Here is a 24,963-nt window from a genome sequence, read left to right on the forward strand (position 1 = left end):
ACGAGAGGCAGGCTATCGGCTCATCGGTGACATGGAGTTGAGGAGAACTCCTTCAAGCGCTATGGACCGGAATTAGTCGAGGTAGACTACACATCTGAATCACTAGAAGCCCTGGAATCCTCATAGCCACCTCCAAATAAGAGAATAAAGCCTGAACAAAAGCTAAAATAAACCTGAACAGCTGTCGCCGACTCGCTGTTGGGTCTCCATTTTTAGACTTGCGGAAAGCAGTGCCACGTGCATTCTGGGGGCAAAGCCATTGTTATGTAAGACGCCGAGCCAATACAGAGCAGAATGGAAGAGACTTCTATTTCATTTTAAAGCCACAATTAGTCAGTTTCATGTCCTACCGAAACCTGGGTCAAATACCTTAAAGCAGGGGTCTTCAACGTTTTCAGGCCAAGGACCCCTTAGCTGAGAGAGAGATGAAGCAGGGACCCCCAGATTCCACATTGTTTCATCGTTTGACAGCACAATCATCAGTGTATTTTGGTTTTTGTGTTTTCAGATATTTAACCACTTCAACCCTCGATACTTAATAAACTTGACTTTTCACTCTGTATTTAGTGTGCTCTTTTTTCCCCTCTACACCAAACCTCTTTGCAGAAAATAGCTGATCTACAAGCTGTCTTAGCCATATATGGAGCGTGACATGAAGTGTGACTGACTGACTGACGCACATGAGCACCAGGTTTTCATAGTAAATGCGACCGCAACAAAGAACAACGTTTCAATCATTAAAATAAGTCCCAGACTTCAGCTTTAGCCAAAACAAACAACTGGCTTCTCTGGTGTGTCCCAGACAAAGAAAAGTGTGTTGTGTTGTGACTGGGAGTTTGTCTAATGTTTTAAGCACGAGCCGTTATCGTACGAGATCTTTCCTTTTCCGTGCCAGCACCGCGGTGAAGCAAGCTCCGCGGAGCCGCTAACATTTCCCACGTGTCTGGCAAAGCACGGGAAGTGACGCACGCTAGCCATTCACCTAGCATGTAACCAGGGGTGCCGCACCAAACTCTAGGCCCTGGGCACAAGGATTCACTGCGGGGCCCCCCATGAATGTTCTTCATAGGGGGAGGGGGTTTTACCCATTTAGACTGGGGACGCATTATTACACGTTATTTTGTGCTTTAGCTGTTGAAAAATAGCAGATGTACAAGCTCACAGCGCGGCACCGAGTGCCGCGCTGCGAGCTTGTAGATCCGCTATTTTAAAAGAAAATCGTGAAAATGTGTCTTTGAATATTTCAAATCCTTCTATGATTCAATGTCAGTGGTGCTCAAACCTTTTCATGTGAAGGACCCCCAAAATGATATGTATTTGGCCACGGACCCCCATCTCAAAATATTGAGTTCCCCAGAAGCAAAATTTGAGTTACAAATGTTTGCTTAAAACATAGATATATTCAAAGATTTGCACACATTTTCACGACTTTTCAAAGATCTACAAGCTCGCAGCTTGTAGATCTGCTATTTTTCAATAGCTAAAGTATAAAATAATTAAGGCCCCTCCACCTTGGGCCCTAGTAACTCAGTCCCACTTGTCCCCCCCCTTGTGACGCCCCTGCATATAACCACAACAACAGCAAATCCCAGACCGGAAATGCTGGTATACACTGAAGACCCTGTATACAGCAGTTCTTCTTTCAAACACTTTTTTCACAAAGTATTTTCATGAATAAAGCGATTGAGACAGAGAGTCAGGCAGTTACGACTTAAGTACAGCACAATTAAACAACTGCTGGAGCCATTGTTTACAGAGGCAACGCTAAAGCTGCTGAGAAAACAATAAAAACGAGATCCTCAATAACAGTCAAGTGGTCCGGTGATGTCATCGGGCCGTGTTAGTTTCACAACAACATGGAAAAACTGGGCCAAAGTGGCCTCAAATGAAACCAAATGAAACCAGACCTTTTGTTAACTTTGCATCACCAGCGGACAATATTTAGGCTAATTATAATGAGCAACTTAAGTGATTTTAATTTGAAGCTCTTAACGACCATAAACCCTCTTCGTCAATGTCTGGCCAAAACCTCTTAACTCCATTTCTGAGGTGTTTGATGTTTTGGCATAAATCAGGGCTATTGAACACTTTAAATCTGAGTGTTGGTTAAAATAATATTGAACCAATGGAAAGTAGTAAAAAGTGCTTGGGACAAAACCTCATAACTCCACACTTTCTGCCAAACCAGCTAACTCCACCCGATTGGCCCTCTCTTTTTTTCATAGATATGTGCTCTTTTTTTCATAGATATGTGCTATTGAACACCCTTTACGTCTGTGTGTTGGTTAAAATAATATTGAACCAATGGAAAGTAGTAAAAAGCGCTTGGGACAAAACCTCCTAACTCCACTTGAGCTCATTTCCGGAAAATGAACATTTTGGAGTTAGGAGGTTTCGGCCCGACAGCAGAAATATACTTTACTGACCAGAGTCCCCCTGGGGTCTATACTAAGCCTGCATATTTTCCCCTCAACACCAAATATCTTATACGTATACCGAAAACAGCTGGCCGTACAAGGCAAGCTCACGCGCTTTTGAGCTTGTAGGTCGGCTGTTTTCATCTCTCTCTCTCTCTCTCTCTCTCTCTCTCTATCCCTCTGCGGTGCGCGCAAACACGTTGCCTGTTTATACAAGTTCTCCTTCCCTTCTTCCCCATCTGCCAGAACCGCCTGCATCTCTCCCCCACTCGCACTGTCCACAGCCTAATCCCAGCCCCCAGGCACGTGCACGCATAGACATCAAAGAAGGCTCGAGCCCCTGCCCTTTTATCCGTCCGTAAAAAGTGACCTCTCCAGACCATGAATGCAGTTTTCGCTATGGTTAAAGCGGGGGTCAGCAACCCGCGGCTCTAGAGCCGCATGCGGCTCTTTAGCGCCACCCTAGTGGCTCCCTGGAGCTTTTTCAAAAATGTATGAAAATGGAAAAAGATGGGGGGAAAAAATGTATTTTTTGTTTCAACTATTTTTTTATCGTCACTGTCGGGCAGAAACCTTGTATAAGTGTCAAATTTGTATTTCTTTTTTTTTTTTTTTTTTGCAAAGTAGGCCTAAAGCCCTGCTTCATCATACAAGACTGACGCACAAAGGTAGTGAAAACAGCAGATCTACAAGCACACAGAGGCGTTGTGTGCTTGTAGATCGGCTGTTTTCACTAGTTTAGTTCATTTTTGTAAATGATAAATACAAAACGAAGTTTTGGATATACAAGGCTTCTACCCAACAACGACGATATATAAGGCTTTTATAATTTTTTGCGGCTCCAGACAGATTTGTTTGGGGTTTTTTGGTCCAATATGGCTCTTTGATCATTTTGGGTTGCAGACCCCTGGGTTAAAGAAATGCAAATGCCCCCTCTTCCTATGCCATACCTGAAGGCAGCGTTCAAGAGAATTGCTTTGTCCAAGATTGACTTAGATGTTTAGTTCAGTGTTTCTCAAACTTTTTTCTGCATGGGCACACTTTTCATGTCCCAAGAATCCATGGGCGCACCAACATAATACGGGGGTGTAAATATCGTCACTGTCGGGAAGAAACCTCGTATCTCCAAGTTTCAAATTTGTACGTTTCTTCGCAAAGTAAAGCCCTGCTTCATCATACAAGGCTGTCGCACAGCAGTAGTGAAAACAGCAGATCTACAAGCACACAGTGTGCTTGTAGATCGGCTGTTTAAATAATTTTTAAAATGATAAATACAATACTGTCTTTCAAGCAGTTTCAAGGGGCACACTTGATCCTTCTCAGGGGCACACCAAACAGCGGTTGAGAAACACTGGTTTAGTTCATTGTGGTATTTAGCCGAACCTCCAAGCTTGGAGGTCGGCTATTTTCAATATTTTCATCAAAAGGCCCTTTTAGAAGCTTCAGCCTCTCTAACATTCTCTGCACATCCCTGCCAGCCCCCCCCCCCCCCCCCCCCCCCCCCCCCCCATTATTCTTTTAATATCTTAACCTACACTCCCCCCCCTCCCCTCCCCCCACCTTCAAGTCATCTTTTCCACTAAGCTCTTCCCTCTTCCCCCGTCCCGACGCGGCACGGCAGCGTGCCTGGGGCTAGCCGGTGCAGGCGGGCCTATCGGCGCACGGCTGCATGATGTCATGTGACGCGGGCCGCCGTTGCCAAGGGCTGACATCAGTGGAAGAGAGAGAAGTCCTCATTCTTTCCACCCGGGCCTGGGCTCACCTAGACCTCCACTTCCTGCAGTACCTCTGTGTGCTGTACTACTACTGTACATACTCGTTGTTGTCAGGAAGAAACCTCTTAACTCTATTGAAAAATAGTAGATCTACAAGCACGGCACAGAGTTTGTAGATCTGCTATTTTTTAAAAGGTTCCGAACATTTTGTGCAAGTCTTCCAAATCCTGCCAAAGTTTCTATTATCAGTGGTACTACATCATTTTCATGTCCAGGACCCCCAGAATGATATGTATTTGGCCACGGACCCCCCTCTCAAAATATTTAGTTCCAGGGACCCCCCAGAAGGCCAAGGACCCCTTAGAGAGAGATGAAGCAGGGACCCCCAGATTCCATATAGTTTCATCGTTTGACAGCACAATCATCAGTGTATTTTGGATTCGTGTCAATTTGTGTTTTAAGATATTTAACCACTTGATACTTAATAAACTTGACCTTTCACTCTGTACTTAGTCTGCTCTTTTTCCCCTCTAGGATTCACCACCAAGCTCTTTGCCGAAATTAGCTGATCTACAAGCTCACAACGCCGCGTTGTGAGCTTGTAGATCTGCTATTTTTGGCTAAAGTTCTCTGAATATGGACGCTAGGGTTCAAGTGGTTAATATAAAAAAGGAGAAAAGAAAACAGTATCTATCACACAAAGATTTGGAGCCCCCCCTGTAGTAACTCTGATGACCCCCTGTTGAAGACCCTTGCTTTATACATTTCGGCTATTTGAAAATAACAATGTGAGATGACAAATTAAATGGTAAATGGTGCAATTATATAGCACCTTTATCCAAGGCGCTTCACTTAGATTGTGCATTACATTCACCCATTCACACACATTCATTCATACCCCGATGGCGGAGGAAACCATGCAAGGCACCAACCTGCTCACCGGGAGCAGCTCAGAGTCTTGCTCAAGGACTCTTCGACACTGACTCTGGGGGAGCCCGGGATCAAACCCTCTGTGCTCTAATGACGGTGTCTCTACCCCTGAGCCACTGCCGATTGTAGATCTGCTATTTTCAAAAGATTTCATTTAAAATGGCACATTCTGCACAAGGAGTACTTTCCACTTTTGGTACTTTGCAGGACTTTTACTTATGACATTGAGTATTGGTACTTCTACTTTAGTAAAGAAGTGAGTACTTTTTCCACCACTGTTCATTTAATTTAAATGGGGGGAGGGAACTGGGGCCCTAAATTATAGCCAAGGTTTTTCTTGGCAAGCGTGGGCTTGGGAAAACGACAACGCGCACTGTGAAATCAATGGAGGACGGTGCATGGGCCGTACTGCGTGGTGCCAGCCAGTGTTGATTTCGTCGACTAAAACTATGACGAAAAATGTGTGTCGACTGCGTTTTTTCCACTGACGAAAACTAAACAAAAAATAAATAAAAACTAAGCTGTGATGACTAAAACTAAGACTAAATATATTGACAATTTCGTCAACAAAATTAAAACTCGACTAAAACGTTAGGGAGGGACTAGTGGAGGAGAAAGTCATTTTATGTTTGGTTGCTCTCAGGTGTTGCTAGCTGAAAATAGCAGATCTACAAGCTCACAACGCGTCGCAAGTGTTGCAACCAAGATGCCATCAAGGCCTGCCAAAATACATTTTAGTTGACTAAATCAACTGTAGATTTAGTCAACTAAAATCTCATGATATGTAGTCGACTAAAATTAGACTAAAACTTAAACTTTTCAGGAGACTAAATTATGACTATAACTAAATTAGATTTTATTCAAAAGACTATGACTAAAACTAAATCAACATTTGCTGTCAAAAACAACACTGGTGCCAGCCCGCCAGGCTAGCAGGGGCGGAAGAAGTACTTGGATATTTTTACTTAAGTAAAAGTAGCAATACCACCGAGGTAGAAATACTAGTAAAAAGGCCTGTGTTCAAAAATGGTACTTGAGTAAAAAAGTACAAAAGGGTTGGTATCAAAATGATACTTAAAGGAGTAGTTCACCCCCAAAATGACTTTTTTTTCCTATTGATTACTCACGCCATGGAGACTTGAGTTCAATGATATTTGTTCGTATTTGTCGCATTCCCAAGACTAAACAGACATTACAATACATGTATTCCCTTTGATTCCGGATGCACTTGGATCCCCAAAATAGTAGTAACTGTGGGAAAGTTACTATAATCCACTTTTTGACTTAGGAATGCGACAAATACCAAAAAACATTATTGGACTCAAGTCTCCATGGTGTGAGTAATCAATAGAAACAAGGTTGGGGGTGAACTACTCCTTTAAAGTACCCAAAGTAATAGAATGTTTGAAAATAGCAGATCTACAAGCTCACTGGGCTAAAGTGGTTAATGTATGTTTTATAATAACCTCAGGGATGTAGTGCAGTAGAAGTAAAAGTACTGAAAATCGGAAATACTCCAGTAAAGTTTAAAAAAAATAAAAAATCTAAACTCAAAAACTATGCATAGTAGTAAATGTACTTCCACCACTGGCAGTAGGGATGGGGCGATAAGCGATATTATCGTTTATCGTGATAAAAACCACTCATGATAATCGCATCGTGTAGATTTAATTTATCGTGGTATCGGGATCAATTCACCATTTATTTGCCAAGCTGAATATCCGGTACCACTTAAACCCTCTATAATTGGTAAAAGGTACTTATAATATACTGTACGTACTTGATACTGTCTTTTTTCACTCTATCAAATGACTTTGCCAACAAATAGCAGATCTACAAGCTCAGAGATGTGCTATTTTTTGGCAAATGTTCCGCCCCAGGATAATGGATTTTGATTATCGCGATAATGTCGTTATCTCGCGTACTAGCCAGACAACTATTCCACAATCTCCGAATGTTATATAGAGACTGGAACGGCAGCTCCCGAACGGTGAGTATCGGAAGTAGCCAGTGCTGCACTGAACTGTAGTCCCATTGGAAACATAACAGAAACACAATAGCTCAGACAAAGTCATTCGAGCTGCCTATTATTGTTATGAGATTATAGTTTAAGAAAACGTTTGAAAACATCATGGAGGTAACACCAACAACACCAGAGAAAGACAAAATAAAGCCCCCAGAAATGTTGAAAGAAGACATAACGCTTCCAGTAGGACATGTTATTGCTACTGCACCCAGGGAGCGGTTGCGTCACATCCGCTTTATCTCGCACTCATCGTTTCTTCCCCGGTTTGCCAGACTGTATGCCGGGAGCATTTTGCCAAAATCGCGGAGGCAACAGTCTGGCCACGCGAGACTATCCCATCCCTAACTGGCAGGCAGGCTTACAGGCCCTCCTGTCTTCCGCTCAGAGAACAAATGATAGACCATCACACCCTCCTCCACGACGCCTGCGTACGCAATTATGAGGAAGCTGAGGACGTCGCTGCCTCCGAGGGCTCTCAGCTGCCTGGGACTAGCCATAGACTGGGGTGTCACAAAGGGAGGAGTGGGACTGAGTTACTAGGGCCCAAGATGGAGGGGCCTTCACGGTTTTATACTTTAGCAATAGAGCAGTGAAGTCATGATGTCACTCGCTCATCCCCCGGTTCATGGAAGTAATTTCTCTATGGAGAATACATTGAGTCATCTTAAAATCGTCTCATATAAGCATTGTACTCCAAAAATAAACAAACGGTTTGCGCGATATTGTTGGGGAGATGGCTCTGTATGGTTTATGATAGTCAGTCACTCATATTTGATACCGTCTGTTTCTAGCAAAAATGTAACTAATTCGGCGACAGTAACATTAGCGTTTTCTCACCATCAGTTGATTCTTCATATCCATATGAGTCAAACCGCTGAGATCATTTGTTTATGTTTGCAACACAGTTCTTATATGACGCGATATGAAAAAAGTCTATGGGAATTCAGAATGGGGGGGGTGGGGGGGGGGGGGGGGAACTTGAACCAGGTAGGATGGGTAAATGACGTCAGATTTCACTGCTCGATTGAAAAAATAGCAGATATACAAGCTTGCAGCGCAGCACTCTTGTAGAACTGCTATTTTTGAAAAGTCGTGAAAACGTGCAAATCTTTGAATTATGCATTTTTCAAGCAAACATTTGTAACTCCCTGGAACTAAATATTTTGAGATGGGGGATCCGTGGCCAAATACATATCATTTTGGGGGTCCTTCACATGAAAAGGTTTGAGCACCACTGACATAGAAACATTTCAAAAAAATCTTAGAAGGATTTGAAATATTCAAAGACTTGCAACAATTTCACGATTCTTCAAAAAACAGCGGATCTACGGGCTCGCAGCGGCATAAACCGGCACCTACAACAATTCTGTTCAGAACAGAACCGACATACAAAATAAAAAATAAAAAATAAACTTTAGATGTAATCTACACATTACGGCACTTATGGGAAATATAGACCTCTGTGAAGTTGGCACCCCATATGATGAAAACATATATAAAAATGGTGTCATTCTTTAGTGCTGGATTTGTGCTGAATTGTGCCGTAGATTTTATAATTTGTGCTGCTATCATTATTGAGATATTCTACACAACACCACTGTTCTCCTCCTATCTTCAACAATGAAATACACCGCCCTCTGTAGGCTGCTAATTCATAACCATATAAATATTTATATATATAAATAAGCACAATTGATGATTTCAATGGCACAAATTAGAGCACATCCAGCACTAAAGATTGAGCCCATTTTCCCCCCGATTTGGAGCCCAAAAATTGGGGGTGCAAGCCTCAGCAAAACTATAACTTAGAATATCTCAATAATGATAGCAGCACAAATTATAAAATTTACGGCACAATTCCTGCACAAATCCAGCACTAAATAATGACAACATTTGTATATATGTTTTCAACATATGGGGTGCCAACTTCACGGAGGTGAAATATAGAGCCGCTCTTTCTGGAACCACAATAACCATGTCAGAAACCAAACCACAAACCACTCGGGGTATGAGCGCTAAAAACTAAGTACTACGTTCACATGCACGTACACAGGGGCGTCACAAGGGGTAGGAAAGTGGGACTGAGTTACTGGGGCCCAAGGTGGAGGGGCCCTTATAACTTTATCTATTGAAAAATAGCAGATATACAAGCTCACAGCGCGGCACCGAGTGCCGCGCTGCGAGCTTGTAGATCTGCTATTTTTGAAAAGTTGTGAAAATGTGTGAAAATCTTTGAATATATGTATTTTTTTAAGCGAACATTTCTAACTCAAATTTTACTTCTGGGGGTCCCTGGAACTAAATATTTTGAGATCGGGGTCCGAGGCCAAATACATGTCATCTTGGGGGTCCTTGACATAGGGTTCTTGCACACATTTTCACGATTTTTGCAGATATACAAGCTGTGAGCTTGTACATCTGCTATTTTTCAATAGTTAACATTCATGGGGGGCCCGCAATGAATCCTTGTACCCAGGGCCCAGAATTTGGTGTGACGCCCATGCACGTACACGAAGGGGGAAAAAAAGACGCTGCCACAGGGGGATCATTAAGCAAATAAAAACATCAATGTAACTCCTCCCGTTCACTCGGGACAGTAAAATCATCCGTGTTCGTTTAGGACCGGGGTTCTCAACCACTGGTCCGGGGACCCCCCGGTGGTTCCAAGCTAAACGATGGAGAGTTGGTAACCAAATGGACCCTTTAACTCGTGTGAGTGTAAAACGAAACCAAATGGACCATTTGGTTTCCTTTAACGTTCTCGAGAGTTAAACCATTGTTAAGCATCTGCATATACTTAGTTTACGAGAACAGACAAGAGTGGGACTGAGTTACTAGGGCCTAAGATGGAGGGGCCTGTCTAGCTATTGAAAAATAGCAGATCTACAAGCTCACAGCGCCGCACCGAGTGCCGCACTGCGAGCTTGTAGATCTGCTATTTTTGAAAAGTCATGAAAATGTGTTAACATTTTTTAATTATGTACTTTTTAAGCAAACATTTTGCGTCTGGGGGGGGGGGGGGGGGGGGGGGGGGGGGGGGGGGTCCCTGGAACTAAATATTTTTAGATGGGAGTCCGTGGCCAAATACATATCATGTTGGGGGTCCTTAACATGAAAATATTAGAGCACCACTGACATAGAAACGTACGTTAAAAAACGCACAAACTTTCACGTTTTTTATAAAAATAGCAGATCTACAAGCTCGCAGCGCGCCACTCAGTGCCGCGCTGCGAGCTTGTATATCTGCTATTTTTCAATAGTTAAAGCACAAAACGTGAGTGAATCCTTGCACCCAGGGCCCAGAATTCGGTGCGACACCCCTGACCACACCTCCACGTTGGAATACTCCCCAAGGGGGAGGATTCCTTCCCTCTCTTCCTCTGTGCTTATGCGTTAACGTGTGATGTTTTAGCATTTATTTCCATGAATGTATCTCTCTGGAATAGTCAGGGACGTGCTGGGCCCCTGATTCAGCCCAGGAAAAACTGTTGGAGAGGCCCTCATTGCGCGCTATAGAGAGAGATCTCTCTCTATAGCGCTGCTGCTGCTACTCAAAGATTACATGAGTTATATTTTGTCGTTGTCGGGTGCAACCTTGTATGCCCAAAACCGTTTGTTTTGTATTTATCATTTTAAAAATGATCGAAACTAGTGAAAACAGCCGATCTACAAGCACACAATGCCTCGCACCGCGAGGCGTTGTGTGCTTGTAGATCTGCTGTTTTCACTACTTTTGTGCGACAGCCTTGTATGATGAAGCAGGGCTTTGCTTTGCGAAAAAATGTACACATTTGAAACTTGGAGAAACGAGGTTTTCTGCCTGACAGTGACGAAGGCCATTTTTTTTTTTTTTTTTTGTAATGGCCGGACTGGACCGGCCGGAAATGAACCGGCCGCTCGGGAGTTGTCCCGCTTTTCCCAATGGCCAGCACGTCCCTGGTCCCTAGTCCTGTTTCCCAGAGCAGTTCACAATCATCTTTGTTCCATTCACTGTTTTCCCCCCTCCTCGCCTCTGCCTTCAACAAGCCCTTTATTCCCCTGTGTGTCTGTCGCGGTCAGACAGAGAAACCTCGTATCTCCATTTACATGTACAGTATTCTTCATAAAATGAATGCCCCATTTCAGAGCTGTCTTTGTTGTGCGACAGTGTGAATTTCGACAGCTACTTCTGATTTAGTTTTAGCCAGTCTTTTGAATACAATCGCCACGTCACGCCGCGTCACACTTATAGTCATATCTCTGTCACCGTTGGCCCTATCGATGCCAAACTTTGCACACACACTCCTTGGATGGCAAATTACAACCTCCACCCAACTTCTACGACTTCTCACGTGGCCCTCTTCTAGCGCCACCATCTCTTTCTCAACTAAGGGGTCCTTGGCCTGAAAACGTCGAAGACCCCCTGCATAATACCCATTCTTCTAAAAACGACTTCAGCCAGAAGCTCGGCAAGGCCTCTTGAATCAATTGAATTAAATTGCCCCAGCGGCTACTGAAATCAAATATGTGTTTTCTTGCTCACCACCTCTTTGGCAGCAGCAGCTCGGCCTTTGGCAAAAGCAAACACGGGATCAGACTAAACTATGGAGGGGAGTGCAAGGAGAAAGGGAGCGCGGCCTGCGGAGCATAATTTGGAAAGTATGTGGCATATTTTCCATTTTCTAGCGAGCTAGCTGGAGCCTGGTCCCTTCCATCCAGGGCTGGCAGACGTGCACAGCGGGAGTCAAGCTTTTAAACATCTCTCTGCACAAAATGTCTGCCCCGTTCCCACGGTAACCATGTCGCTCGCGTACAATATGGTGGTAAAAGTACTCACATGTCGTCGTTGTCGGGCGAAAACCTTGTATGTCCAAAACCGTTCGCTTTGCATTTATCGTTTTTAAAATGATTTAAACAAGTGAAAACAGCCGATCTACAAGCACACAACGCGGTGCGAGGTGCTTGTAGATCTGCTGTTTTCACTACTTTCGCGCGACAGCCTTGTATGATGAAGCAGGGCTTTGCTTTGCGAAAAAATGTACACATTTGAAACTTGGAGAAACGAGGTTTTCTGCCTGACAGTGACGAAGGCCATTTTTTTTTTTTTTTTTTTGTAATGGCCGGACTGGACCGGCCGGAAATGAACCGGCCGCTCGGGAGTTGTCCCGCTTTTCCCAATGGCCAGCACGTCCCTGGTCCCTAGTCCTGTTTCCCAGAGCAGTTCACAATCATCTTTGTTCCATTCACTGTTTTTCCCCCTCCTCGCCTCTGCCTTCAACAAGCCCTTTATTCCCCTGTGTGTCTGTCGCGGTCAGACAGAGAAACCTCGTATCTCCATTTACATGTACAGTATTCTTCATAAAATGAATGCCCCATTTCAGAGCTGTCTTTGTTGTGCGACAGTGTGAATTTCGACAGCTACTTCTGATTTAGTTTTAGCCAGTCTTTTGAATACAATCGCCACGTCACGCCGCGTCACACTTATAGTCATATCTCTGTCACCGTTGGCCCTATCGATGCCAAACTTTGCACACACACTCCTTGGATGGCAAATTACAACCTCCACCCAACTTCTACGACTTCTCACGTGGCCCTCTTCTAGCGCCACCATCTCTTTCTCAACTAAGGGGTCCTTGGCCTGAAAACGTCGAAGACCCCCTGCATAATACCCATTCTTCTAAAAACGACTTCAGCCAGAAGCTCGGCAAGGCCTCTTGAATCAATTGAATTAAATTGCCCCAGCGGCTACTGAAATCAAATATGTGTTTTCTTGCTCACCACCTCTTTGGCAGCAGCAGCTCGGCCTTTGGCAAAAGCAAACACGGGATCAGACTAAACTATGGAGGGGAGTGCAAGGAGAAAGGGAGCGCGGCCTGCGGAGCATAATTTGGAAAGTATGTGGCATATTTTCCATTTTCTAGCGAGCTAGCTGGAGCCTGGTCCCTTCCATCCAGGGCTGGCAGACGTGCACAGCGGGAGTCAAGCTTTTAAACATCTCTCTGCACAAAATGTCTGCCCCGTTCCCACGGTAACCATGTCGCTCGCGTACAATATGGTGGTAAAAGTACTCACATGTCGTCGTTGTCGGGCGAAAACCTTGTATGTCCAAAACCGTTCGCTTTGCATTTATCGTTTTTAAAATGATTTAAACAAGTGAAAACAGCCGATCTACAAGCACACAACGCGGTGCGAGGTGCTTGTAGATCTGCTGTTTTCACTACTTTCGCGCGACAGCCTTTTACGATGAAGCAGGGCTTTACTTTTGCGAAAGAACGTACACATTTGAAACTTGGAGATACGAGGTTTCCACCCGACAACGACAATATTTTACTCAAGTAAAAGCATCAATACTTCAATGTAGAGATACTCTGTGACATGTACAAGTCTGGAATTCAAAATGTACTTGAGTAAAAGTACGAAAGTGTTGGCATCAAAATGTGCTTTAAGTATCAAAAGTAAGAGCACAACGTGTTTGAAAATAGCCGATCTACAAGCTTGTAGATCTTCTATTTTCAAATAGCCACGGTATAAAATAGGGCTAAAGTGGTTTATGTATGTTTTTATAATTTCATAATTTATATCGGCGAAGTGATTAGTAACTAAAGTTTTCAGATAAATGTAGTGGAGTAAAAGTACAATATTTGGATCCGAGATGTAGTGGAGTAGAAGTAAAAGTACTGAAAACTGGGCATACTCAAGTAAAGTACAAATACCTCAAAACTGTACTTAAGTAAATGTACTTAGTTACTTTACACCACTGCAGTCAAGTGACAGTTTAAGGACTTTTAAGACCTTCTTAATACCTAAAAAATCAAACCAAGTTTGAAGTGAGCAGTGGTGCCTGTGTGTGCGTGTGCGTGTGCGTGTAATAATAATAATAATGTGTGTGTGTGTGTGTGTGTGTGTGTGTGTGTGTGTGTGTGTGTGTGTGTGTGTGTGTGTGTGTGTGTGTGTGTGTGTGTGTGTGTGTGTGTGTGTGACTCAACAGCACCATTGATCACCAGCGGCATTGCAGCTGAGGCTACAAAGTAACATAGATACTAGATTGTTAGATCAATAGATAGTAACATAGATACTAGATCGATAGATCAATAGATAGTAACATAGATAGTAACACGGACAAAGCTAGGAGACGGTGTCACCACCGCTCAAAGAGACCATTACTGCATCAAATGTAACCAAACAATCAATACTATAAAAACTGGTCAAACACTGGCCAAATTGTCAAGTATTACCCTGTATATTAAGAAAGAGGCAAACCTTTTTTTGAAAATAGCAGATCTACAACCTCACAACGCTGTAGGTCGGCTATTTCCGATACTTTCACCAAAAAGGCCCTTTCACCAAAAAGGCCCTTTCACCAAAAAGGCCCTTTCACCAAAAGAAATGTCAGCCCCTGCCTCTCTACCGTTCTCTGCACATCCCTGACGAAAACCCCTGGGTTAAAAAGGTTCGCCCCTGTCACCTTCGGCCTGTTGACATGTGAAAGCTACACACGAGAAGAACAACACAGAGGCGTCAATTGGGTATGGCAAGGTATGGCAGCTGCCATACCTTGGCTACAGGGGGGAAACAAATGAAACATACTTATAAATAAATTCAACATGAATGTTGCTAAGGTATGTTGCCATACCTTCGCGTTTGCTGAACTGACGCCGCTGGAACAACAGTCTGAGGAAAACCAGAAAACGATTCCCTGATTCAATAAACCAACACTCTGTGATGATGTCAGCTGGCGGAGATTTACTGGTGGCCATTAACAGCACAGCATGGGGAGAGAGTCAGCTATTACACACACACACACACACACACACACACACACACACACACACACACACACACACACACACACACACACACACACACACAGCAGCGCCGTGGTACTGTATGTACTGTATGGCAGCAGCGTGCTCCCTTAAATGCACAAATACATTTCGTTGTACTGTATTGTTACAATGACAAATAAACTCCTAAACTCCTAATCTAACACACACACACACACACACACACACACACACACACACACACACACACACACACACACACACACACACACACACAAACACACATGTGCGTGCACGCGCACTCAGCAAAAAACATCTTTAGAACATAAAACGTGGGTAATTATTCGTCATTTATGCAGTGGTGGATAAAGTACTCACATCTTTTACTTAAGTAAAAGTGTCAATACTGCAACGTAGATGTACTCTGTTACAAGTAGAAGTCCGGAATTCAAAATGGACTTGAGTAAAAGTACGAAAGTATTGGCATAAAAATGCCTAGCTATTTGAGACTTATATTTAACAGTCAGGTTACCAAACCAGCTAGAAATACCATATCTCAGAATGGATTCTATACTAGCCCTGTATAATATTCACGCTGACTCCGAAAAGCCTAAGTCTTCGAAGAAAGTGTAGGCGCTGATGTATCTTAGAGCATAAGGTTGTAACATGCGTGTGCCAGCTCAGATCCTGATCAATCTGCACTCCTAGATACTTATAGGAGGCGACCTGCTTGATGTTATGGTCGTGGACACGGATCATACTGTGGTCTCCTATGGACCTGGGGTCTACTATGACCTCCTCTGTCTTGTTTACATTTATTTTCAGATGATGTTGATCACAACATTCTATGAACCTGTCTACTCCAGATGTATGACATACTCTGCTATACAAATAGGGATACAATACTGTTGTATTCATTAGTTCCAGATTGCAGCATTAGGCAGCGGGCGGTTACGAAATAACACTTTTTATGTCCCATCATATATCTAGTGCCTCCTATGGCTTAGCAGGGCCTGGTTGAGGTGTCCAGGGAGAGTGATGTCACCATCCCTCCACAGTTTCTGTTCCCGTTGTGAGTGCCGCGGAGTGTTAGCTTGACTCCTGCGAGTGTACAATTGGAGCCAAATGGACCCTTGCGGGTCCATTTGGCTCCAATTGTACACTCACAGGAGATATAGTGTATAAGCACAGCTCTGCAACACAAGCACTATTCCACAATGCTGTGCGAGTCTTGTCTGTTTACACGCGTGTGCACGTGTTCGTGTGTAATGTACATGTGTGTGTTTGTGTGTGTGTATTCGTGAGCCCCAACAACAGCGTCATAATAAGTCAATTCGGCACTTCGGCTCTCTCTCTCTCTCTCTCTCTCCCCTCTTCTCTCTCTCTCTCTCTCTCTCTCTCTCTCTCTCTCTCTCTCTCCTCTCTCCTCTCTCTCTCCCTCTCTCTCCCTCTCTCTCTCTCTCTCTCTCTCTCTCTCTCTCTCTCTCTCTCTCTCTCTCTCTCTCCCTCTCTCTCCCTCTCTCTCTCTCTCTCTCCCTCTCTCTCTCTCTCTCTCGCCCTGCGAGGAGTTCAAAAAGGAAACGTATTTCATGTTTGACATGCGCCTGTCGGGCATGTGTTTGGTGTTCCGCGGGCCCCGAGGGGGCTTGGATGACACCGCGTTCGCCTCGCATCAATCTCAAAAGCTTTGAACAACGGGTTCGGCGGAGGGACACGCATGCACACATGAGAAGATGTTCGTCGTCTTTTGCCATGTGCTAAACGTCATTGTTCAGATACTGGATTCTGATTGCTTAAAACAGTGGTAAATCAGTCAACAACCTTGAGTTGGCTCATGGACCCCCGCCCACTGTTGTGTTGCAGTATAACCTTGCAAGTTACAACTGTGTTTTCAACTGTGGTTTCTTTCATTTATATGGTTTCGCCTCGTGCCACAACCCTGAAACAGTGGTAAATCAGCCAACAACCCACTCCCTCTCATGGTAAATGGCTTACTTTTCCCCCAATGAACACATAACAGCGCTGCACGGACGAACATGCGGCGTGAGGGGACTGAACTAGCCGGGGTTGACCGTTTTTCAATCCGTGGGTTTCAATTCAATAGTGTATCAAACGTGTGGCCCTTCGCACACTATAATCGATGTCCGTATGGCCCTGTGGAGAAAATAATGCTGCCCAACCCTGTAATAGCATATCGTCGTTGTCGGGTGGAAACCTTGTATGTCCAAAACCGTTCGTTTTGCATTTTCCATTTTCAAAAAATTATTTAAACTAGTGAAAACAGACGATCTACAAGCACACAACGGCTCGCATCGCGAGGCGTTGTGTGCTTGGTGATCGGCTGTTTTCACTACTTTTGTGCGACGGCCTTGTACGATGAAGCAGGGCTTTACTTCGCGAAAGAACGTACACATTTGAAACTTGGAGATACAAGGTTTCCACCCGACAACAACGATATACAGTATAGGAGAGAAACGTATCACGTGTAACACTGGGACCAGAACTTTAACATTCCAACAATAATTGACTCCGTCACCAAATGACAAAACGCTTCATCGTCTTTCATCACAAGGCTTCGCTGAACACTTAGATATTTCTGCAAAGCAGACCATTGTTCTGCCTTTGTTGACGTTGCTATGGATGCGGTAAACATCGATTGGCGACATTGATGGAATCTTTTATCTCTCGTTCTTTCTTTTTTTTCCTAAGTGACAGCTTGTGAACTAATGACAACACATTTCTAAATAAACGTCTCATGTCAAATTTGGAAGCATCGCAATCAGAGGGACGAACCGCGGCGAGTCGGTCACCATTGCAAAATAAGGACAGATAAAAGGTTCTGTCCCTCTATGTGACACATGAAGGAGGTCAATGATACTGACCTCAAAGTAGGGATGCAAATTATCGATTCATTCTTAGTGAGATACTTGTTTGCACTAACTAGCATTGACTGCTATGGTCTCTTTTGCAAGACACTTTATGTATATATACTTATATATTATTCGCCCCCTCTATTGATGCACCTTCTCTTTATTGGTACTGTACTGCTCTTGTCTTTGTTTTGTTTTTTGTTTTTTTCCCTCTTATCTATCTTTTCTTACGTCTCTGTAACTTTGTAAATAACTGTATACTGCTGTGCTTCTACTGGACAACTGAATTTCCCCCTTGGGATAATAAAGGTATCTATCTATCTATCTAATTGATAGTTGATAACCTTATAGATCGATTAACGGTTCATTGATAAGCAGCATTTTTTAGGGGCAAATGGAAAATTCTTGTCCAAAAACACAATTGCCTTTATGTATATAACGTTAACGTGCGTCAACGAGCTTTAGCTGGACACACACACACACACACACACACACACACACGCACACACACACACACACACACACACACACACACACACACACACACACACACACACACACACACACACACACACACCTCCCCTTTGCAGTGCTCAAACTAATTTCTCTCCAAAAACCCTTGAATATGATGGAATAGGATTAAGGATTACTGTGATTTTGTTAAGATCACATTTGATATCACACGCACCATACCTGTAACTTTCACAAGGCAAAAGAAAAACGTTTTTCAAAGAAATATATAAAAAAAAAAAGATTAAGTGCAATTAATTTATTTTAATCGATTAATTCCTTAACGGCAATTCATCGATGTTAGATTAATTGTTAACATCCCTACCTCAAAGACTTCTTCATCAAGTATTCTGGTTCCAAACACTACAATCCCTTTGGTGTCGATGATGGGGTGGGGGCTTCGGAGCAGCTTCTGGGTGGTCTTCTTCTTACAGTCCAGGATGAGGGTGATGGTCTGCTTGTGTACGCTGATGGCCACTCGATGCCACCTGGGGAGGGGACAGGAGGAAGGTGAGTTCACACATTCTATGAATGCCTTCTAATTCAGTGGCCTTGTGGTTAGAGCGGGGGTCAGCAACCCGCGGCTCTAGAGCCGCATGCGGCTCTTTAGCGCCACCCTAGTGGCTCCCTGGAGCTTTTTCAAAAATGTATGAAAATGGAATCGTTTTAAACGATTTTTTTTGTCGGGCAGAAACCTTGTATCTCCAAGTTTCAAATTTGTATGTTTTTTTCCCCCCGCAAAGTAAAGCCCTGCTTCATCATACAAGACTGACGCACAAAGGTAGTGAAAACAGCAGATCTACAAGCACACAACGCCTCGCACCGCGAGGCGTTGTGTGCTTGTAGATCGGCTGTTTTCACTAGCTTAGTTCATTTTTATAAATGATAAATAAAAAACGAAGTTTTGGACATACAAGGTTTCTACCCAACAACGACGATATATAAGGCTTTTATAATTTTTTGCGGCTCCAGACAGATTTGTTTTGTTTTTTTTTGGTCCAATATGGCTCTTTCAACATTTTGGGTTGCCGACCCCTGGGTTAGAGTGTCTGCCCTGATACTGGGAGGTTGGGGTTCGATCCCGGGCCGGGTCATACCAAAGACTCTTTGGCAGTGGCGTAATGTCCAGGGGGTGTACTTGTACATCAAGCTGCCTCACACTACAGAAACAGGGGACAGGCTCTTTCCCCATGGGCCTCATGGCTCGGCAGGGCTTACTTACTAACTTTTAAATCAGTAGTTCCCACACTTTTCAAGATTTTTCAAAAATGTTTAACAATAGCAGATGTGCAAGCTCGCAATGCTCGTTTTGAACGCAAAAATCTTCCCGGTTTTAATGGGTCATAGTCCTACGAAGATGTGACAAGCTGAGAGCTTGTAGAGCTGTTATTTTCATTGGACAAGACTGGCGTACAGGCGGGGCATAAATGAGAACTTTGCGGAGAAAAAATGGCAGCGTTCCGAATTAGCCCTGCATATCGTCGTTGTCGGGTGGAAACCTTCCAACCGTCCAAAAGCATTCGTTTTGCATTTATCATGAAAACAGCCGATCTACAAGCACACAACGCCTCGCGCTGTGAGCTTGTAGATCGCCTGTTTTCACTACTTCTGCACGGCGGCCTTGACTGATGAGCCAGGGCTTTACTTCGCGAAAAAACATACAAATTTGAAACTTGGAGATACGAGGTTTCTGCCCAACAGTGACAATATAGTTATATCGTCTGCCAATCTGCCATATCCTCAATGCAACGTGTTGTAACTCTTCAAATGAGCGCGTGGTGAGCCTGAAGCGTGATTACAGGATGTGTGCGTTAGCTATAATAGCTATCAGCGTTAAGCCATTAAGCGTTGCCTGTTTTACTGCGGTTATAAAACATCATTGCTAACGGTCGGTAACCCTATCGGTATGCAACCCATGCGGTGCTGAGTCGACAACGTGGACATCGCTCGCTCAGGCACAGCCCAGGGGCCGGCCAGCCTCTGTCATCGCTCCTGCATTGTTGTCAAGAGAAGTAAAATGGCATGCCTTTGTTGTAAAAGATAATAATTAATAAATTATAAAAGATCAACATAATCGTTGTTGTCGGCTGGAAACCTCGTATCACCAAGTTTCAAATGTGTACGTTCTTTCGCAGAGTAAAGCCCCGCTTCATCATACAAGGCTGTCGCACAAAAGTAGTGAAAACAGCAGATCTACAAGCACACAACGCCTCGCGTTGCGAGGCGTTGTGTGCTTGTAGATCGGCTGTTTTCACTAGTTTGAATCATTTTTAAATGATAAATGCAAAATGAACGGTTTTGGACATACAAGTTTTTCACCCGACAACGACGTAATGTTTCTACATACACCAAATAGTCACCAAATAATAAAAGCGCTGGTGTATCTTGACTCGTCACATGAGTGTGCCAGCTCATTTCAGAATCAGACAATATGTATTCCTAGATATTTATAGGAGTTGACCTGTTTGATGTGTTCGAATAAACGTCAGACCAATGCCCTCAGTTCCTATATCCGAACGCACCCTGGGTTACGAAACGACCCGCCCCCACCTGCCTCCGACAAAGCTTGCTTGACTAGAGCGGCACTTGGGTCTCTGCACTGGGCATGTCTCAAAGGCCCCATTTACACTGGCAGCCAAATCCAGCCTGAATCAGATCTGTAGCCATGTTTCCATAAGCTTATTTGAAAATAGGAAGAGAATTATCAGAAATTCGCATTAAGACAAAGCGAATTTAGCCTGTTTCCATTTGCGGGTGTCATTCAAATTAGCGACGGTCGCATGAGTTGATCGGGCTGCACAGTGCACATCCTGCAAGTTTCAGCGTCCTCTGGAAGGTGGCCGATCCGCAAGCTCACAACGCGGCGCAGAGACGTGGATGCGAGCTGCTGTGAGCTTGTAGATCGGCCACTTTTACCACGCAACACCGTGTGATGAGGAAGGGTTAGTCACTCCGTGTGTAACAAACAACCGGTTTGTTTTGTGGGCTAACGCTATACAATGGACGGTTAAGCGGCAGGGTAAAGTGTTAAGTCGGAGGACGATATGGACCCAGAACGTCATAATTTATTCGCATTTATTGCCTGTTGTTTGCGTGACCCAGTTGGGTTAGCGATCCACCTTAGAGGGACACCTGGTTCAGGTGCTGCTAAAGTCTCAACACGTAAAACCCATTAACACATACACACACACACACAAACACACGCACACACACACACACAATCGCAGACGCACACACATGCCCACACACACCTGTCCTCTGATTACAGAGGAAGATGCATAAACAAACAAACAAACACAGGGTGTAAAAGAACGGGCCTGGCTGGCATGTTGATCTCACGTGGACATCTTGTGTTGTGACCAGCCTGTGACATCAGTCGTAATAATACTTCACGATATACAATGAATTACTCGGCTGTAGCTTAGCAGGCAGAGGAGCGGTCTGCTAATAGGCTATATCAGGGGTCTTCAACGTTTTCAGGCAAAGGACCCCTTAGTTGAGAGAGAGATGAAGCAGGGACCCCCACAACCTGTTCATAGATTCCATATAGTTTCATCGTTTGACAGCACAATCAACAGTGTTTTGGATTCATGTTAATGTGGGTTTTCAGATATTTAACCACTTGAGCCGTCATTACCTAATAAACTTGACCTTTCACTCTGTACTTAGTCTGCCCTTTTCCCCTCTACACCAAACCTCTTTGCCGAAAAAAGCCGATCTACAAGCTCACAACGCCTCGCAGCACGAGGCGTTGTGAGCTTGTGGATCTGCTATTTTTGGCTAAAGTTCTCAGAATATGGACGCTAGGGTTCAAATCATTAATATAAAAAAGGAGCAAAAAGGCTTCTATCACACAAAGATTTGGAGGATCCCCTGTAGTAACTCTGAGGACACCCTAGGGGTCCCGGAGCCCCTGTTGAAGACTCATGATTTAAAGAAATCCAAGTTAAATAACGTACGGTCCCTAGGCCTACTGGAGATATAGATATTAAATAGAGGTTCCCCGGGCAGACAAACTCAGACATATTTGTCTGAGGTGTCTTGTGTCTTGTCTCTATACAGAGTCATGGTGTAAATGGTAAATAGTGCATTTATATAGCGCTTTTATCCAAGGCGCTTTACATAGATTGAGCATTACATTCACCCAATCACACACGATGGTGGAGGAAACCATGCAAGGCACCAACCTGCTCACCGGGAGCAACTAGGGGTTCAGAGTCTTGCTCAAGGACTCTTCCACATTAACTCAGGGGGAGCCCTGGATCGAACTGGGAACCCTTTAGGGAAACCTTCGTGCTCTAATGACGCTTTCTCTAACCCTGAGCTATGCCGCCCCTATATGGTGTAAAGGCAATGTTCATTGTCTGCAATAAACAGCCTGAAAGTGACATAATTAACATGATTATAGTCTTGTCACAGTCTGGATTATGACTGAGGCCCTTTGAAGGATGATGCCTTATGATTAGTGTACAAATGTAAAGGCTTGAGAGGTATGATTAGTGCACATTACCGTACAAATGTAAACACTGACATAACGCCTTAAGATTAGCGCACAAATGTACACGTATATGCTGACATAATATGCCTCATGATCATGATTGGTGTACATAATTATGTGAAGACTGACAGAGTCCTTATGATTAGCATATGGTTCTGTTTATGTGGTTCTGTACATAAGCCCGGAAATAGCAGCTCCACAAGCTCACAACACGTTGCAGACAAGCGACAAGCGAGAAGCAAGAAGCGAGAAGCGTGTCGCATCCAGACACACTTCACATACAATATAAACAGAACTGCTACCTTTAAACACGTCAAATGTGAGGCTTTTTTTTTTCTTTTCTTTGTATACCATGGAAATCGTATAATTGAGAAAAAAAATTATGCTGCTATTTGTTCAAAAAAGCTTCATACCCTTTATATACTGTACACAACGACAAAAGGTAAGGTAACATGGCTCTGTATACACAATGCTGCACCACCTCCAACTGTATATATGTTCCCCATTTTCAACTGTTTTTAAAACTTGCTTTGGCAATGTAAACGTATGTTTTCTCATGCCAATAAAGCTCCTTTGAATTGAATTGAATTGAATCGAATCGAATTGAATTGTGTGTGCCTGCGTGTGCATGGGTGGCACTGGGTGCGTGTGCGTGCGTGCGTGCCACCTACTTCCCGTCGGCCAGGTTGACTCCTCTGAACAGCGGGTAGTCCTCGGGGCTGGGCTTGCCCGTGTGGTCCTCGTACAGGAAGACGGGCGAGCGGCCCACCTCCAGGCCCAGCTGCTGGATGCCCTGCTCGTTGTACACCGACATCAGGAAGGACTGGCTGCCCTTCTTGGGCTTCACCGTGGCCAGGATGGAGAAGTCCTCCGGGAACACGTCAGCTTGGGTAGGGTGGGAAGGAGAAGAAATGTTACAAACGGTACTTATTTTGTATTTATTTCACAGACCACCAGTTTGATATGCCTTACGTCAGTGGTTAGGGACTACACCATGAATTTTTATTTTATGTATTTTTTTGGTGTCCCACCAGCACGTTCTATCCTCACAAAGTCCTATTTCTGACCATTGTGTCTTTCTCGGTTTATGGGCAGATCTATGTAAGCAGGTCTCAGAACGGCTCTCTGGTTTTAGGTCCGATTGTGACATCACAATCGGGACCTACTGCTACTGCTGTGCTGAGTGGGGGTTGGGGAGGGGTGGGCAGGCCTGAGAAGGAGGCAGGAGGAGCTGGGAGAGGGTTGGGGAGGGGTGGGCAGTTTTGGCCCCAGGAGTGTGGGGCCAAAACTGGCTCAATAGCGCAGTCCTCCCACTCAGGACAAGGCGGTAATGCAGCTGAAAATGCTCTGAAAGCCAGGCAGAAATGACAGGGACTCTGTATTCAGGAGTGGTAATTTAGCCTCAAACCTTTTGAAAAGCGTTTTTTTGGGACACAAAAAATGTTTTATAAATAATTTTTAAATGCATGGTGTAGATTAGAACCTTTAATGTGCAACCTTGTTTTCTCACTCAACAGTAAACAAACCAACATTTCTAACGTGACAAATCTTTTGACTTTTTAATACCTCTAAAATGACTAATGAAACAATGGCCAAATTGTTAGAGGCAGAAAGTGTGAAAAAGGCAGATCTACATGCTCACAAGTGAACAACACCTCGCAACGCACGGCGAGGGCACGGTTCTCTGCTGGTTTGAGCAAGGTTCTAGATAGCTCTAATGGTTCTATATGGCATTGGTTCTCAAAGTGGTGTGCAGGGACCCTCAGGGGTCTTTCAGGGAGTTCCGGGGGGCCCCTAGCCAAATGATAGTTAGGAACCAAATGGACCCTTATTGGGTATGTAACTCAGAGGGTTCCATTTGGTTCCATTTGTATACTCTATGATTTTACAACATAACTTGAGGTCTCAAAGTTAGAAATGCCATTAAATGGGGGTCCGTAGGCTAATGCATGTCAAACTGGGGGTACTTGAAATTAAAATGTTTGGGAATCAGAGCTAGAGCCGTAAAAATCATCTCTTATGGGGGTCCCGGGCTGGTATATCCTTCCAAAGGGGGGGTCCATGGGCTAGTAAGTGTCAATTTGGGGGTACTTGACATGAAAAGGTTTGAGAACCACTGCTATATAGCACCATTTGGCAAAGGTGCTACATGTAGCACTTTGTCAACTGTTTTTAGTCGAGACAAAATGAGTTGAGACAAATGCGTGCAACAGGCAGAAACCAGAAAATGTGTG

At 44.0% G+C, this 24,963-nt stretch overlaps 1 protein-coding gene across 1 annotated transcript in view; it reads right to left on the bottom strand.

Annotated features, from left to right (window-relative positions):
• Window positions 1-24,963, bottom strand: part of col5a1 (procollagen, type V, alpha 1) — a 245,961-nt gene that overhangs the window by 146,816 nt on the left and 74,182 nt on the right. Inside the window, exons 3-4 of the mRNA XM_080743867.1 lie at window positions 23,401-23,614; window positions 18,557-18,719 (exon numbers count right to left, since the gene is read on the bottom strand). Coding sequence (XP_080599993.1) covers window positions 18,557-18,719; window positions 23,401-23,614 — 377 coding nt within the window. The remainder of the gene's footprint in view (window positions 1-18,556; window positions 18,720-23,400; window positions 23,615-24,963) is intronic.

This window comes from Nannobrachium achirus (assembly GCF_963921795.1).
Source record: "Nannobrachium achirus genome assembly, chromosome: 15".
NCBI lineage: Eukaryota > Metazoa > Chordata > Actinopteri > Myctophiformes > Myctophidae > Nannobrachium > Nannobrachium achirus.